The following is a 14597-nucleotide window of genomic DNA, read 5'->3' on the forward strand; positions in this document are numbered from 1 at the left end:
CTCCGGTTCATTACATAACACCCAATCCAGTATAGTTGATCCCCATCAACAAACTGCTCTAAAAGGCTATCTCTTAGGCATTCAACAAACTCACTGTCTTGAGATCCATTACCAACCTGATTTTCCCATTCGACCTACATGTTAAAATCTCCCATGACTACCATAACATTGCCCTTTTGACTCGCCTTTTCTATTTCCTGTTGTAACCTGTGGTCCACCTCCCAGCCACTGTTGCGAGTCCTGTATTTAACTATCATCAACGTCCTTTTACCCTTGCAGTTTCTTAACTCAACCCACGAGAATTCAACATCTTCCGATCCTATGTCACATCTTTCTACTGATTTGATGCGATTCTTTACCAGTAGAGCCACAACACACCCTCTGTCTACCTTCCTATCCCTCCGATACAACATGTAACCTTGGACATTCAGCTCCCAAGTACAACCATCCTTCAGCCACGATTCAGTCATGGCTTCAGTGATTCATAACTCATATCAAGCCATGATGTGTCCAGATAGAATGTTTTCTATGGTGTAATGGTATGTATAGAATGCCTTTGACTTCTCTTTAAATTCTACTTACTAAGCAGAGCACATGCACTGCCTCCTTCCTGAAGTCTGTTACCAGCTCTTTAGTTTTGCTGACTCTGAGGGAAAGGTTGTTGTCACAACACCATGCCACTATGCTGTCTATCTCTTTGCTGCACTCTGATTCATCACTGTTTCAGATGCAGCCCACTATGTATCATCTGCAAACATAGATGGAGTTATAAGAAGAGAGGGATTAGGCAATAGCTTTATTTGTCATATGTACATCAAAACAGAGTGAAATGTGTTATTTTGACTCATATCAAATCAGTAAAGTTTGTGTTGGGCAGCCCACAAGTTCTGACGTGCTTCCAGCACCAATATAGCATGCCCACAATTCACTGTCCATCTTTGGAATGTGGGGGGAAACCGGAGCACCAAAGGAAACTCAAGCTGTCACGGGGAGAACGTATAAAATCCTTTTAGACAGTGGTAGGAATCAAACCCCCATCTTACAGTTGGCTGCCATAAATCATTGCACTAACCTCTACACTACCATGCCACCCAGAGCAGAATCTGGCCACACTGTCATGAATGTTTAGGGAGCAAGGCAATAATGCAGCTTCATGGGACACTGGTGCTGAGGGACACCTGAGTTTAGCCTCATGATGGCAGTAGAGGAGGCCATGTATGGACATATCCAGATGGGAATGGGAAACAGAGTTGAAGTGGGTGGCAACCGGGATATCCTATCTGTTGTAGCAGATGGAGCGGAGGTGCTCGACGAAGCGGTCCCCCAATCTGCGTCGGGTTTCACCGATGTAGAGGAGGCTGCACCGGGAGCACCGGATGCAATAGGTGACCCCAACAGACTCACAAGTGAAGTGTTGCCTCACCTGGAAGGACTGTTTGGGGCCCTGAATGGTGGTAAGAGAGGAGGTGTAGGGGCAGGTGTAGCACTTACACTTACAGGGATAAGTGCCGGGTGGGAGATCCGTGGGGAGGGACGTGTGGACCAGGGAGTCGCGGAGGGAATGATCCCTGCGGAAAGCGGAGCGGGGTGGAGAGGGAAAGATGTGCTTAGTGGTGGGGTCCTGTTGAAGGTGGCGGAAGTTGCAGAGGATAACGTGCTGGATCCGGAGGCTGGTGGGGTGGTAGGTGACGACAAGGGGAACTCTGTCCCTGTTGTGGTGGCGGGAGGATGGGGTGAGAGCCGAAGTGCGGGAAATGGAGGAGTTGCGGGTGAGGGCATCATTGATGACAGCAGAAGGGAAACCACGATCTTTAAAGAAAGAGGACATTTGAGATGTCCTGGAACGAAAAGCCTCATCCTGGGAGCAGATGCGGCGGAGACGGAGGAACTGGGAATAGGGAATGGCATTTTTGCATGTTGCTGGGTGGGAAGAGGTATAGTTGAGGTAGTTATGAGAGTCAGTGGGCTTATAAAAGACGGTAGTGGACAGTCTGTCTCCAGAGATGGAGACTGAGAGATTGAGAAAGTGGAGAGAAGTGTCCGAGATGGACCAAGGGCTGGGCGGAAGTTTGAAGTAAAGTCGATGAAATTGATGAGCTCAGCATGGGTGCAAGAAGCAGCACCAATGTAGTCGTCAATGTACCGAAGGAAAAGTTGGGGAGCAGTACCAGAATAGATTTGGAGCATAGACTGTTCCACATAACCAACGAAGAGGCAGGCATAGCTGGGGCCCATGCGAGTGCCCATAGCTACAACCTTGGTCTGAAGAAAGTGGGAAGAGCCAAAAGAGAAGTTATTAAGTGTGAGAACCAGTTCCGCCAACCATATACAATTCCTTATACACTTCCATTCCCCAGCAAGACGGCCTCAAAGCCCTCCGCTACTTTCTGGACAATAGACCTCACCAGTTCCCCACCACCACTACCCTCCTCCGGTTGGCGGAACTGGTGTGGGTAATCTCCAGCCCCTTGGTATAAACATTGAATTCTCCAACTTACAGTAATTCCCTCCCCCTCCCTTCCCCTATCCCTATGTCACTCTGCCCCCTCCCCCAGATGCCTATCACCTCCCTCATGGTTCCGCCTCCTTCTACTACCCATTGTGTTTTCCCCTGTTCCTTCTTCACCTTTCCTGCCTATCACCTCCCTGCTTCCCCTCCCCCATCCCTTTATCTTTCCCCTTACTGGTTTTTCACCTGGAACCTACCAGCCTTCTCCTTCCCTCCCTCCCCCCACCTTCTTTATAGAGCCTCTGCCCCCTCCCTCTTCAGTCCTGACAAAGGGTTCCAGCCCGAAACGTTGACTGATCGTTTCCATGGATGCTGAGTTCCTCCAGTGTGCTGTGAGTGTTGGTGGAGTCAAAGTCAGGTACGCTTAGCCTTTTGTCAGCAGCTTCCTCAAACATAACTATCGGTCCTTGGCCATCTCCGTTAGCGTGTTACTACAGAGCTGCTCCTGCTGGTGGCCACTGACGTTCCCACACGATACCAATGATCCTCACACAACATTTAACGCTTCTACCAATTCAGGTTCAATACTAATTCATCACAGGAGAATACAGTCAGTAGTAATACGCAGATCACTCTTGCTCAGGTATAATCTGATCATATGCAATACTGTGCAAAAGTCTTAGGCACCCTAGGTTTCTTATATGGTTTCAGATTGAATGGCCTCCATAGTGCCCTGATCTCAAGAATACTGAGGCTATCACGGATTACCTGCAGAAAGACGCAGGCAAAGTCTGCAGAACAACTGAGGCACATTCTGCAAGATGCTTGTAACAACCTACCAGCCGACTTTCTTATAAAACTACACCACAGTGTACCTAAGAGAATTGATGCAGTCTTAAAAGCAAACAGTGGTGACACCAAGTATTGATTTGATATACTTTTTGCTGTTTACTGCTCTTTTTAGTAACTCTTTCAATATTTTGAAACTTTCATTTCATTATTTTTGAAAGCATCTTCGCTTTACAGAATTTTTTTAAACATGTGCCTGACTTTTGCACAATACTGCGAATTTTCAACTGATCCAAAGTCAAAGCTGACACTCCCCCGCCCCCCATGGCTAATGTTACCCGATCATGGTCGGTTTGCCCTATCAATTGACAGGGCTCAGTCAGAGATTAGAGAAGCTAACTGTGGGCCATTTTGCTGTTGGTAGTGAGGAGACAATTGTTTATCCAGGTCCTACTCATTTATCTGAACTCGTTTGTCTTTCTTACTTCAAATCGGACAATCTTTACTTACTTATATTTGGGTGTCCTGACACTTGTTTGAGAATGTTGATTTCCTGGGTAGTCGATGTGCAAATCTCCTCCAGCTCCTCTGGGGTCAGGTGCTCCGATGTGATGTCAATAATCTTGACAGCGTACTGTATGTCTGTCTTCCTCTCTATGCAGCGCCTGACAACACTACTGACTCCCCTAGCGTAACAGGAAGAAACAGTCCATAAGTACTTTCCAACAATGTTTTTAAACTCTGCAGATTGGCTTTCCAACTAATTGTCCACATCTGCAAGTGAAGTCAGTCTAAAATAAGATCAGCGTCTCCTATTCTGGTAATCGCGGTACCAGAATCAAAACCAGGTTTATTATCAGACATATGTCATGAAATTCGTGGTTTTGTTGCGGCAGTGCTGGGCAAAACATAAAGATATTACTGTAAGTTACAAAAAATATGAACACTGCAAAAGAGGAAAAGTGAGGTAGTGTTTGTGGGTTCATGGACTGCTCAGAAATCTGTTGATGGACAGGAAGAGGCTGTTCCTAAATCATTGAGTGAGGGTCTTTACCTCCTGCCTGATGGTAGTAACAAGGAGAGGACATATCCCAAATGGTGAGGGTCCTTAATGGTAGATGCCAAAGATCCAGGGAAATAAGTTCAAATCATACCCCAGCAGAAAGGAAATTTCAATCGCTGATGAATTAAGTATTACTTAAGCTAACAGGATCACAGTTGTTGGGATGGTCATTTCTTCTACCAGCCTAGTCTTTCTGTAACTCAATTTCCAACAGAAAACTAGCTGACACTTAACCATTTTTGAATCTGCCTGTCAAACTACTTGGTTGCACTAACCTGTTCTAGGAAAGTATAGCAATAAAATAACCAGACTGACCTCAGGTATTAACACGGGAAATTGATTTGCCAAAGGAGCTTTCCAAGGCCAATCCACACATGCCACTGGGCCAAACTTATACGACAAATCAAATGGCAGCCAACAGTGCTGTTCCGGGGACACAGGTTTGATCCCAACCCTTTATGTGGGGTTTGCAGGCTCTTCCTGTGACACATGTGCCCGGGTTTCCCCAGGTGCCCTGGTTTCCTCCCACATCACAGAAATGTGCAGGTGTGTCTGTCAATGGCCATTGTAATTTGCCCCTACTGTCGATGAGTGGTGGAGTTTGTGAACATAGAACATAGAATAGTACAGCCCTTCAGCCCACAATGTTGTGCTGACCCTTAAACCCTGCCTCCCATGTAACCCAGACATCCCACCTCTCCCAGAAGTTCCGGGAGTTTCCTGCATATTGATAGTGGCTCCCTGATGCCCACAAATTATATACGATATCCCAGAAATTGATTTTTTTGAGAGCGAACGAGAGAGAGCGCGCAAGAGCGCCATGGCAGAGTGTTCCAAAAGAAGAAAATATAAAATGTACGTCACCCCAGACTACACTAAAGTGTACCCCTGCCTAATAGGGGTCAAAAATAATGACAGTGTTGCTCGCTGCACTGTTTGCAACAGTGACTTTTCTATTGCCCATGGTGGGTTAAGACTGTAAAAGACATGTTGAGGTGAATTTAACAGGTGTCATTCATTCATTAGCATAGCTAACATTATTTAAACTAGCTGGCTAGCTGCTAAGGAGCTACTCTATTGCAGACATCCCACCTCTCCCGGAAGTTCCGGGAGTCTCCCGCAAATTGATGGTGCTACCTCCCTGAAATGAGTTTTTGCAGGGTGGGATGTCTGATAAACCCCCACCTTAGATTCCTCCAAATACCTGTCTAGTAGTCCCTTAAACTTCACTAGCGTATCTGCCTCCACCACTGACTCAGGCAGTGCATTCCACACACCAACCACTCTCTGAGTAAAAAACCTTCCTCTAATATCCCCCTTGAACTTCCCACCCCTTACTTTAAAGCCATGTCCTCCTGTACTGAGCAGTGGTGCAATCTTGTACTGAACGGGGTGGGAATGTGGGATATTTTACAATGCAATGAGTTTTTGAATGGACACATCAAAGTTGCTGGTGAACGCAGCAGGCCAGGCGGCATCCCTAGGAAGCGGTACAGTCGACGTCTTGGCCTGAAACGTCGACTGTACCTCTTCCTAGGGATGCTGCCTGGCCTGCTGCGCTCACCAGCAACTTTGATGTGTGTTGCTTGAATTTCCAGCATCTGCAGAATTCCTCATGCTTGAGTTTTTGAATGGGGTGGGAATATGGGATATTTTACAATGCAATGAGTTTGTGAATGGGGTGGGAGTTGGTGGGAATGTGGGATATTTCTCAGTACCTGTTATCTGTCCCTTAGGTTCATACTATCCCACGGGCTCAAAGCCCTATTCATGTGTTGTACTGCTTTATCTCCTCTAATCCCATGTTTTTATTCTATTCTGCTAATATGTTGGAAACAAACGTTGAAAAGCTTTATACAAAGTCACATTTAAATCATGTTTTCATTTATTGGTTAAAAAGATTAACTTTTGGCTTTATTAGTCTACCATTTTGAGTAGCTTTTTTAGATAAACTATTTAATCACAGTTCAATACAGAGAGGGTGCACACAAAGAACAGAAAGAACTATAGAGCTGGTTTTTGCCATGAGTACTTTGATTAAAATATTTTTTAATAATTATATACTGCAAAGTTATAAAACATCTGAATTAGAACTTTACCGGCCAAGGACTTCCTTTGGATCATATTTGCTGTAAAACTCCTGGGCTCCTTCCCAGTCTGGCATCTCTTCTTCACGAGTCATGATGGGCTGTGTGTGGCTGAGCTACCCTCCAGTGATCAGCGGTCGTGACAGTCTTATTGTAGCACCAGTTAACTATCAAAATAAAATACAGTACAGAGCTCCAGCTACACATGCATCTATCACAAGTTTACCAAGGAACAAGGTGGAGAGGGAAGGGAAGTGAGGAAGAGGAGGGGTGAGACAGGGGCAGCAGGTGATAGGTGGACCGAGGAAGTCTGAGGAATGGGGCAGAGATGGAGCCGAATGTGGGTTCTCAACCCAAAACCCTGAAAATTCATTTTCCCCCATAGATGCAGCTCGACCACTGAGCTCCTCCAGCAGATTGGTTGTGGCTCTGGATTCCAGTATCTGCAGTGTCTTGCGTTTCCTGGGAACCATACCTGAACAGGAACTAAAGTCCTGGCAGAACAGATACAACAGAGCCTGTGCCCCATTCGAAAATGTTTAAAGTTTTTAGACCCTACCCTCCATGACTTTATCATCCCTGTCTCCATACTTGAAGTCTGGAATTCAAATTAGTAGAGCACACCAAGCTGGTGTTGATGGGGGGGTGAATGGGGAGGGGGAGGACTCAGTCAGAGCAGGTCCTCCCGGTCCACCTTATCTCTACCGAAGGAGTGTGGTAATGCAGAGGAGGATCCTACAAATGACACAGGGATGTGTTTGAGGACGCAGCTGAGCTTGGTACCACGGAGAAATCTCTAGCCAGGGGAGATCAGAGAGACTAGGTGATTTGGGAGGTACACCTGGACATGCAGCAACCACCGCCAGTTCCTCACAATGGCCCATGTTCATCGTGCTCAACATCTTAGAAACATAGAAAATCTACAGCACAATACAGGCTGTGCCAAACATGTACTTACTTTAGAAATTACCTAGGGTTACGCAGAGCCCTCTATTTTTCTGAGCTCCATGTACCTATCTAAGAGTCTCTTAAAAGACCCTATTGTATCTGCCTTCACCACAGTCGCCGGCAGCCCATTCCACGCACTCACCACTCTGTGTAAAAAACCCCTGACATCTCCTCTGTATCTACTTCCAAGCACCTTAAAACTGTACCCTCTCGTGTTAGCCACTTCAGCCCTGGGGAAAAGCCTCTGACTATCCACACGATCAATGCCTCTCATCATCTTACACACCTCTATCAGGTCACCACTCATCCTCTGCTGCTCCAAGGAGAAAAGGCAGAGTTCACTCAACCTATTCTCATAAGGCATGCTCCCCAGTCCAGGCAACATCCTTGTAAATCTCCTCTGCACCCTTTCTATAGTTTCCACATCCTTCCTGTAGTGAGGCGACCAGACTGAGCACAGTACTCCAAGTGGGGTCTTAGTGCCAAGCTGCCGTACCATTTGCCCAGACCACTCAGCACTGGCTCTGCCTATGTGCACTGTCGAAGTGATTACAGTTCACACTCAGCTACGCAGCATTGAAATCCTGAAACTGTTTCAATAGAGAGCTCAGCCACAACCTGATTCCCTAGTTTGGTTTAGGTCATTTCAAAGTTCAAAAATTCAAAGCAAAATTTATTATCTGAGAGCATACATGTCACCACATACAGCCCTGAGATACTTTTTCTGTGGGCATACTTAGCAAATCTATAGAACAGTAACTGTAAACAAACTGTGCAAATACAGATATGAGTAAGTAGCAATAAATAACAAGCATGAAATAACCATCTAACAGAGTCCTTAAATGAGTGTATTTGTCCCCTTTTGTTCAAGAGCCTGATGGTTGAGGGGTAGTAACTGTTCTTGAGCCTGGTGGCGTGAGTTCTGAGGCTCCTGTACCTTCTACCTGATGGCAGCAGCAAGAAAAGAGCACAGCCTGGGTGGTGAGGATCTTTGATGATGGATGCTGCTTTTCTACAGCTACGTTTCATGTAGATGTGCCCAGTGGTTGGGAGAGTTTTACCTGTGATGTATTGGACAGATCCACTACCTTTTGTCAGATTTTCCGCTCAAAGGCATTGGTGTTCCCATACCAGGCCGTGATGCAGCCAGTCAGCACACTTTCCATCACACAGCCATCGAAGCTTGCCAAGGTTTTCAATGACATGCCAAATCTCCGTAGACTCCTTGAGGGAGTAGGTATGCTGTCGTGCTTTCCCTGCAACTGTATTTCTAAGATTTGTTGAAGCAGCTAGACATCAGCAAAATGGGTAGGGATGAAATGTTTACCAAGTGATAGGTTTGATGGAAGGAGGGTGGGGGGGTGGGAACGTCGACTCAGACCACGGGAGGCCTGCGTCAGGCATTTTCATGCCTTACAAGGCGCAAATTGGAAGTCTGTGTGGGGCGCCACTCCCCGCACAGACACCAGAGCAATGTGTGATTAAGTGCCTTGCTCAAGGACACAAACACGCTGCCACAGCTGAAGCTCGAACTAGCGACCTTCAGATCATTAGATGAATGCCTTAACCACTTGGCCACGTGATGGAAAGAATGAGAATATCATAGAAGAAAAGAATGCAAGCTAAATGGGACTGCTTCTAAAGGTATGTATGAAGATAAATGTTTTAAAAGAATGTAGAGACTAGTACATAAAAGGGGGGGTGATTGTGAGAGTCAAAGGAAGGGGCACAGAGTCACAGAATCATAGAAAAGTACAGCACAGAAACAGGCCTTTCCACCCATCCAGTCCATGCCAACCCATTTACACTGCCTACTCCCATCAACCTGCACTCCTGGACCAGAGTCCTCCATACCCCTCCCATCCATGTACCCACCCAAACTTCTCTTAAGACTTGAAATCAAGCTTGTATGCATCACTTGTGCTGGCAGCTCATTCCATTCTCATGACCCTCTGAGGGAAGAAGTTTCCCTTCATGTTGCCCTTAAACTTTTCTATTTTCACTCTTAACCCATGGTCTCTAGTTGTAGTTCCACCCAACCTCAGTAGAAAAAGCCTGCTTGTATTTACCCTATCCATACCCCTCATAATTCTGTATACCTCTATCAAATCTCCTCTCAATCTTTGATGTTCCAAGGAATAAAGACCTAACCTATTCAGTCTTTCCTTATAAATCAGTTCCTCCAGACCCAGCAACATCCTCTGTACTTTTTCAACCTTATTCACATCTTTCCTGCAGTATGTGAACAAAACTGCACACAACACTCCAAATTAGGCCTCACCAATGTCTCACATAATTTCAACAGAACATCCCATATCCTGTACTCAATAATTTGATTTATGAAAGTCAATATGCCAATATCTTTCTTTACGACCCTGTATACGTGTGACACCACTTTCAATGAATTGTGGACTTGTATTCCTACATTCCTTTGTTCTACCGCACTCCTCAATGCCCTACTGGTCATCGTGCAAGATCTACCCTGGTTGGTCTTACTGAAGTGCAACACCTCACACTTGTCTGCATTAAATTTCACCTGCCATTTTTCCAGCTGGTCCAAATCATGCTACAAGCTTTGATAATCTTCTGCACTATCCACTGCAACCCCAATCTTGGTGTCATCGCAAATTTGCTGATCCAGTTAACCACATTATTATAGATGACAAACAACAACGGACCCAGCGTTGATCCCTGCAGCTCACCACTAGTCACAGGCCTCCAGTCAGAGAGGCAACACTCTGCTACCACTCCCTGGTTTCTCCCACAAAGTCAATGTCTCAACCAATTTACTACCTCATCTTGAATGCCAAGCAACTTAACCTTCTTGACCAACCTCCCATGCAGGACCTTCTCAAATACCTTGCTAAAATCCATATAAAGAACATCCAGTCTTGCCTTCATGAACTTTCTTGGTAACTTCCCCGAAAACTCTATTAGATTGCTTAGCCACGACCTACCACGCATGAAGCCATGCTTACTAATCAGTACATATCTATCCAAATACTCATATATTTGGTCCTTTAGTATACCTTCCAATAACTCTCCCAATGATGTCAGGCTCACCAGCCTGTAATTTCCTGGTTTACTTTTAGAGCCGTTCTTAAACAGTGGAATAACATTGGCTATCCTCCAATCCTCTGGTACCTCACCTGTTGCTAAGGATGATGAAAATATCTCTGCCAGGGCCCCAGCAATTTCTGCACTTGCCTCCCATAGTGTCCACGGGAAAACCTTGTCAGGCTCTGGGGATTTATCTACTCTAATTTGCCTCAAGACAGTAAACACATCTTCCTCTGTTATCTGTAGAAAGTTCATGAAGTTGATGCAGTTTTGCCTCACTTCTATACACTCTGTGTCTGTCTCCTGAGTAAATACAGATGTAAAAAATTAATTTAAAATCTCCCCATCACATGGATTACCATTCTGATCTTCCAGTGGAACAAGTTTGTCCCTAGCAATCCTTTTGCTTTTAACATATCTGTAGATTCTCTTAGGATTCTCCTTCATCTTGTCTGCTAAGGTAACCTCATGCCTTCTTTTTTGTGTTCTCTTGCATTTCTTATACTCCATAGCAACTCACTTATTCCTAAACACGAGAAAATCTGCAGATGCTGGAAATTCAAGCAACATACACAAAATGCTGGTGGAACGCAGCAGGCCAGGCAGCATCTATTGGAAGAAGGACAGTCAATGTTTCCAGTCGAGACCCTTCGTCAGGACTAATGGAAAAAAGAGATAGTTACAGATTTAAAAGTGGGAGGGGGAGGGGGAGACCCAAAATGATAGGAGAAGACAGGAGGGGGAGGGATGAAGCCAAGAGCTGGGAAGTTGATTGGCAAAAGGGATACAAGGCTGGAGAAGGGGGAGGATCATGGGACTGAAGGTCTTGGAAGAAAGCAAGGGGGAGGGGAGCACCAGAGGAAGATGGAGAACAGGCAAGGAGTTATTATGAGAGGGAAAGAGAGATTTCTCTAACTTCTGTTAATGCCCTTCCTCCCCTTCTTACCCCATCCCTAATTTTTTTTTCTGTCTTTTTCCCTCTTTCTGAGATCACAACCCTGGAGGTCGTACACTTAACTCCCTGAAGTCACTTTGCAGAATGGCATCACTCATCCTACCTATGTCATTAGTACCTACATGGACCATGACCTCTGGCTACTCACCCTCCCACTTGAGATTGCTGAGGACTCGAACTGAGATGTCCCAGACCCTGGCACCCAGGAGGCAACATACCATCCGGAATCTCGTTCTCATCCACAGAACTTCTCTTTCTGTTCCCCTAAGGAATGTTCTATCACCAAAGCTTGCCTCTTCTACCCCCCCCCCTTCCCATCTGGATCACTGAGCCAAACCTAGTGCCAGAGACCTGACCGCTGTGACTTTCCTCTGCTAGGTCATCCCCACGACAGTATTCAAAGCGATATACCCGCTGTTGAGGGGGATGGCCAGAGGGGTACTCTACACTGGCTGTTTAACACCTTTCCCCTTCCTGACTGTCATCCAGTCTCCTGTGTTCCAGACCTCAAGTGTAACTACCTCTCTATATGTGCTACACACACACAAATTGCTGGAGGAACTCAGCAGGCCAGGCAGCATCTGTGGGAAAAAGTACAGTTGACTGCAACGTCTGTACGTCTGTGGTCCGAAACGTCGACTGTACTTTGTTCCATAGATGCTGCCTGGCCTGCTGAGTTCCTCCAGCATTGTGTGTGTGTTGCTCGGATTTCCAGCATCTGCAGATTTTTTCATTTGTGATCTGATCTCTATACATGCTATCTATCACCCCTCAGCCTCCCAAATGATCCAGAGTTGATAAGGTTGCAGCTCCAGCTCCTTAACATGGAATTCTAGAAGCTGCAGCTGGATGCACTCCTTGCAAGTGTAGTCATCAGGCCTTTCCATATCCCACAACAGAAGCATTCAACTATCCTTCCCGGCATCTCTACTATTCTAACTGAGCAAGAAGAAACAATAAACTATGGGGAAGGGGAAAAAAAAACTTCTACCTACAAGTCCCTAATTCATTGAAATTGGTGTCACAGGTTGATAGAGTCATAATGAAACTTTTGGCACAATTGCCAACATAAAGTAACTTACTGAGTACAGGAGATGGGTTGTTATGTTGAAGTTGTATAAAATGTTGGTGAGCCTAATTTAGAGTATTGTGTGCAGTTTTGGTCACCTACATACAGGAAATATGTAAATAAGGTTGAGAGATTTCAGGAAAAAATTACAAGGATGTGCTGGGTTTGGAGGACCTGAGTTATAAGGGAAGATTGAATAGGTTAGGATTTAATTCTTTAGAATGCAGAAGATTGAGGGAAGATTTGATAGAGTTATACAAAATTATGAGGGCCGTAGATAGAGTAAATGTAAGCAGGCATTTTCCACTGAAGTTGGATGGGACAACTATAGGTCACAGGTTAAAGGTGAAGGGTGAAAAGTTTAAGGGGAACATGAGGGAAACTTTTTCTCTCAGAGGGTCATGAGAGTGTGGGAACGAGCTGCCAACACAAGTGGCAGGCACCAAGACCTCGCCTGGCTGGCGGTGAGAGGGGCCCTCCCAGTCAGAGCCCTCCTGTACGCCCGGAACGTCGTCTCCGCACCCCACTGCCCACGGGAGGACTGCAGTGAGGAGGAGTCTATGACCCACCTCTTTGCACACTGCCAGTTCGCAAAGAGGGTGTGGAGGAGGATGGACGGGCTAGTGTCACCTTTTATCCCCAGCAGCTGCGTAACAGAGGACTCTCTGATCTACGGGCTGTTCCCGGGGACGCACACGGAGACCAACATCCGGTGCTGCTGGCAGATCATCAACTCGGTGAAAGGCGCTCCTTGGTCGGCCCAAAACTTGATGATCTACCAGCACATGGAGATGTCCGTGGGAGAATGCTGCCGACTGGCACATTCTCGGCTGCAGGAGTACGTGCTGAGGGACGCACTGAAACTGGGTGCAGCCACCGCAAGGGCCCGGTGGGGAAGGACCACAGTATAGGTTTCTCCACCCGTGGGAGTGGGAGGGGTCGGGGAGTATACCCCTCAACAATGAGATGCTAAGCTGAACTACTGGAGTGCCACATGGGTGGCTATTAATACGGATATGTACTGAGTATAATGGAAACGTATGTAAAGGATGAAAAGTTATTGAATGGTTTATTGTATATATTTATTTTTGAATAAAGTATATTTTGAAATTTAAAAAAAAGTGGTGCAAGCGAGCTCGATTTCAATGTCTAAGGCAAGTTCGGAACGGTACATATGGAGGGCCGTGGTCCGGGTGCAGGCAGTTTAAGTGGCTCGGAACGGACTAGATGGGCCGAAAGACCTGTTTCTGTGACTCCACAGCATGAGGAGCAAACCTGTACGCGGAGCCCGCAGTGAGCCCAGCTGCGGTCACCTCCCTCCCGGACTGAGGGGCTGCGGGAGCCATTTCCAGCGGTGTCAGTCGCAAGGGGAGAGGGCGAGCATCTCTCCGGGGTGGCAGGCCACCATTCACAGCCAAAGCAGCGGGGACAAGGGCCGCGCCACCGGGTGCACACTCCACAGTCGGCCGTCGGCGCCTGGGCCGTGGTATTCTCCCGCTACCCCCTCCCCCGGCCCCGGCCCTCCCCTCGCTCGACCTCCCCAGTCCCCCCGCGGCACTCCGAACCAGACCTGGCCGCCCTCCGGACGAGGCCCGAGTCCGCGCTGCTGCTCCCGCTGAGCCTCGAAGGCTGGGCCTGTTGCTGCCTCGCACTCACCGTTGTCGCACTCCGACTGAAGCCCGAGGGAGGCGCGACCGCCACCAGTCGGTGCCGGGTTTCATTCGCCAGCTCAGCAGGCTCGACCCCGCCCGCTCCTCCGGCTCCGGCTCCGGCTCACCGGTCCCTGCAGCGCGCCGGCTCCCCGGCCCGGAACTTTCTGGTACCGCCTCCCCGAGGCCCCTGGCCCCAGTCTCCAACCCCGGACACCCATTCACAAGTCGGCGGTAAACTCCCAAATACAGCAGTGTGGGGGCACTAGGAAGCCGAGGGGCTGAATGGCCCTCTGGGGAGCGGAATGTTCACCTCTTACCGAATGTTGGATAAACAGGGTGAAGGGCTGGATTTGGGCTTGATATGGGGCACGGGGAGGTGAATATCAAAACTTCAACATGTTTTCCAGTGAAGTTTGTGAGGGGGAAAGAACAAATAATATCCAGCAACACCAAGTTACAGTGCGTATCAGTAAGACAAATCGCTGTGGATCTGTGGATGGTGTTGAATCAGGTTGGTTAAAGAGC

At 47.1% G+C, this 14597-nt stretch overlaps 1 protein-coding gene across 2 annotated transcripts in view; it reads right to left on the reverse strand.

The window, feature by feature from the left end:
- LOC140187804 (phosphorylase b kinase gamma catalytic chain, skeletal muscle/heart isoform-like) overlaps positions 1–14289 on the reverse strand; it is a 79826-nt gene extending 65537 nt beyond the window's left edge. The window contains exons 1-3 of one of the 2 annotated variants that reach the window (XM_072243570.1): positions 14077–14289; positions 6401–6555; positions 3749–3924 (exon numbers count right to left, since the gene is read on the reverse strand). In XM_072243570.1, coding sequence (XP_072099671.1) covers positions 3749–3924; positions 6401–6483 — 259 coding nt within the window. In that variant the 5' untranslated portion in view covers positions 6484–6555; positions 14077–14289. Of the gene's footprint in view, positions 1–3748; positions 3925–6400; positions 6556–13990 lie in introns of both variants that reach the window. The other variant, XM_072243571.1, reaches the window with a different exon arrangement.
- Positions 14290–14597: the final 308 nt, after the last annotated feature.

This window comes from Mobula birostris, chromosome 25 (assembly GCF_030028105.1).
Source record: "Mobula birostris isolate sMobBir1 chromosome 25, sMobBir1.hap1, whole genome shotgun sequence".
Classification (NCBI taxonomy): domain Eukaryota; kingdom Metazoa; phylum Chordata; class Chondrichthyes; order Myliobatiformes; family Myliobatidae; genus Mobula; species Mobula birostris.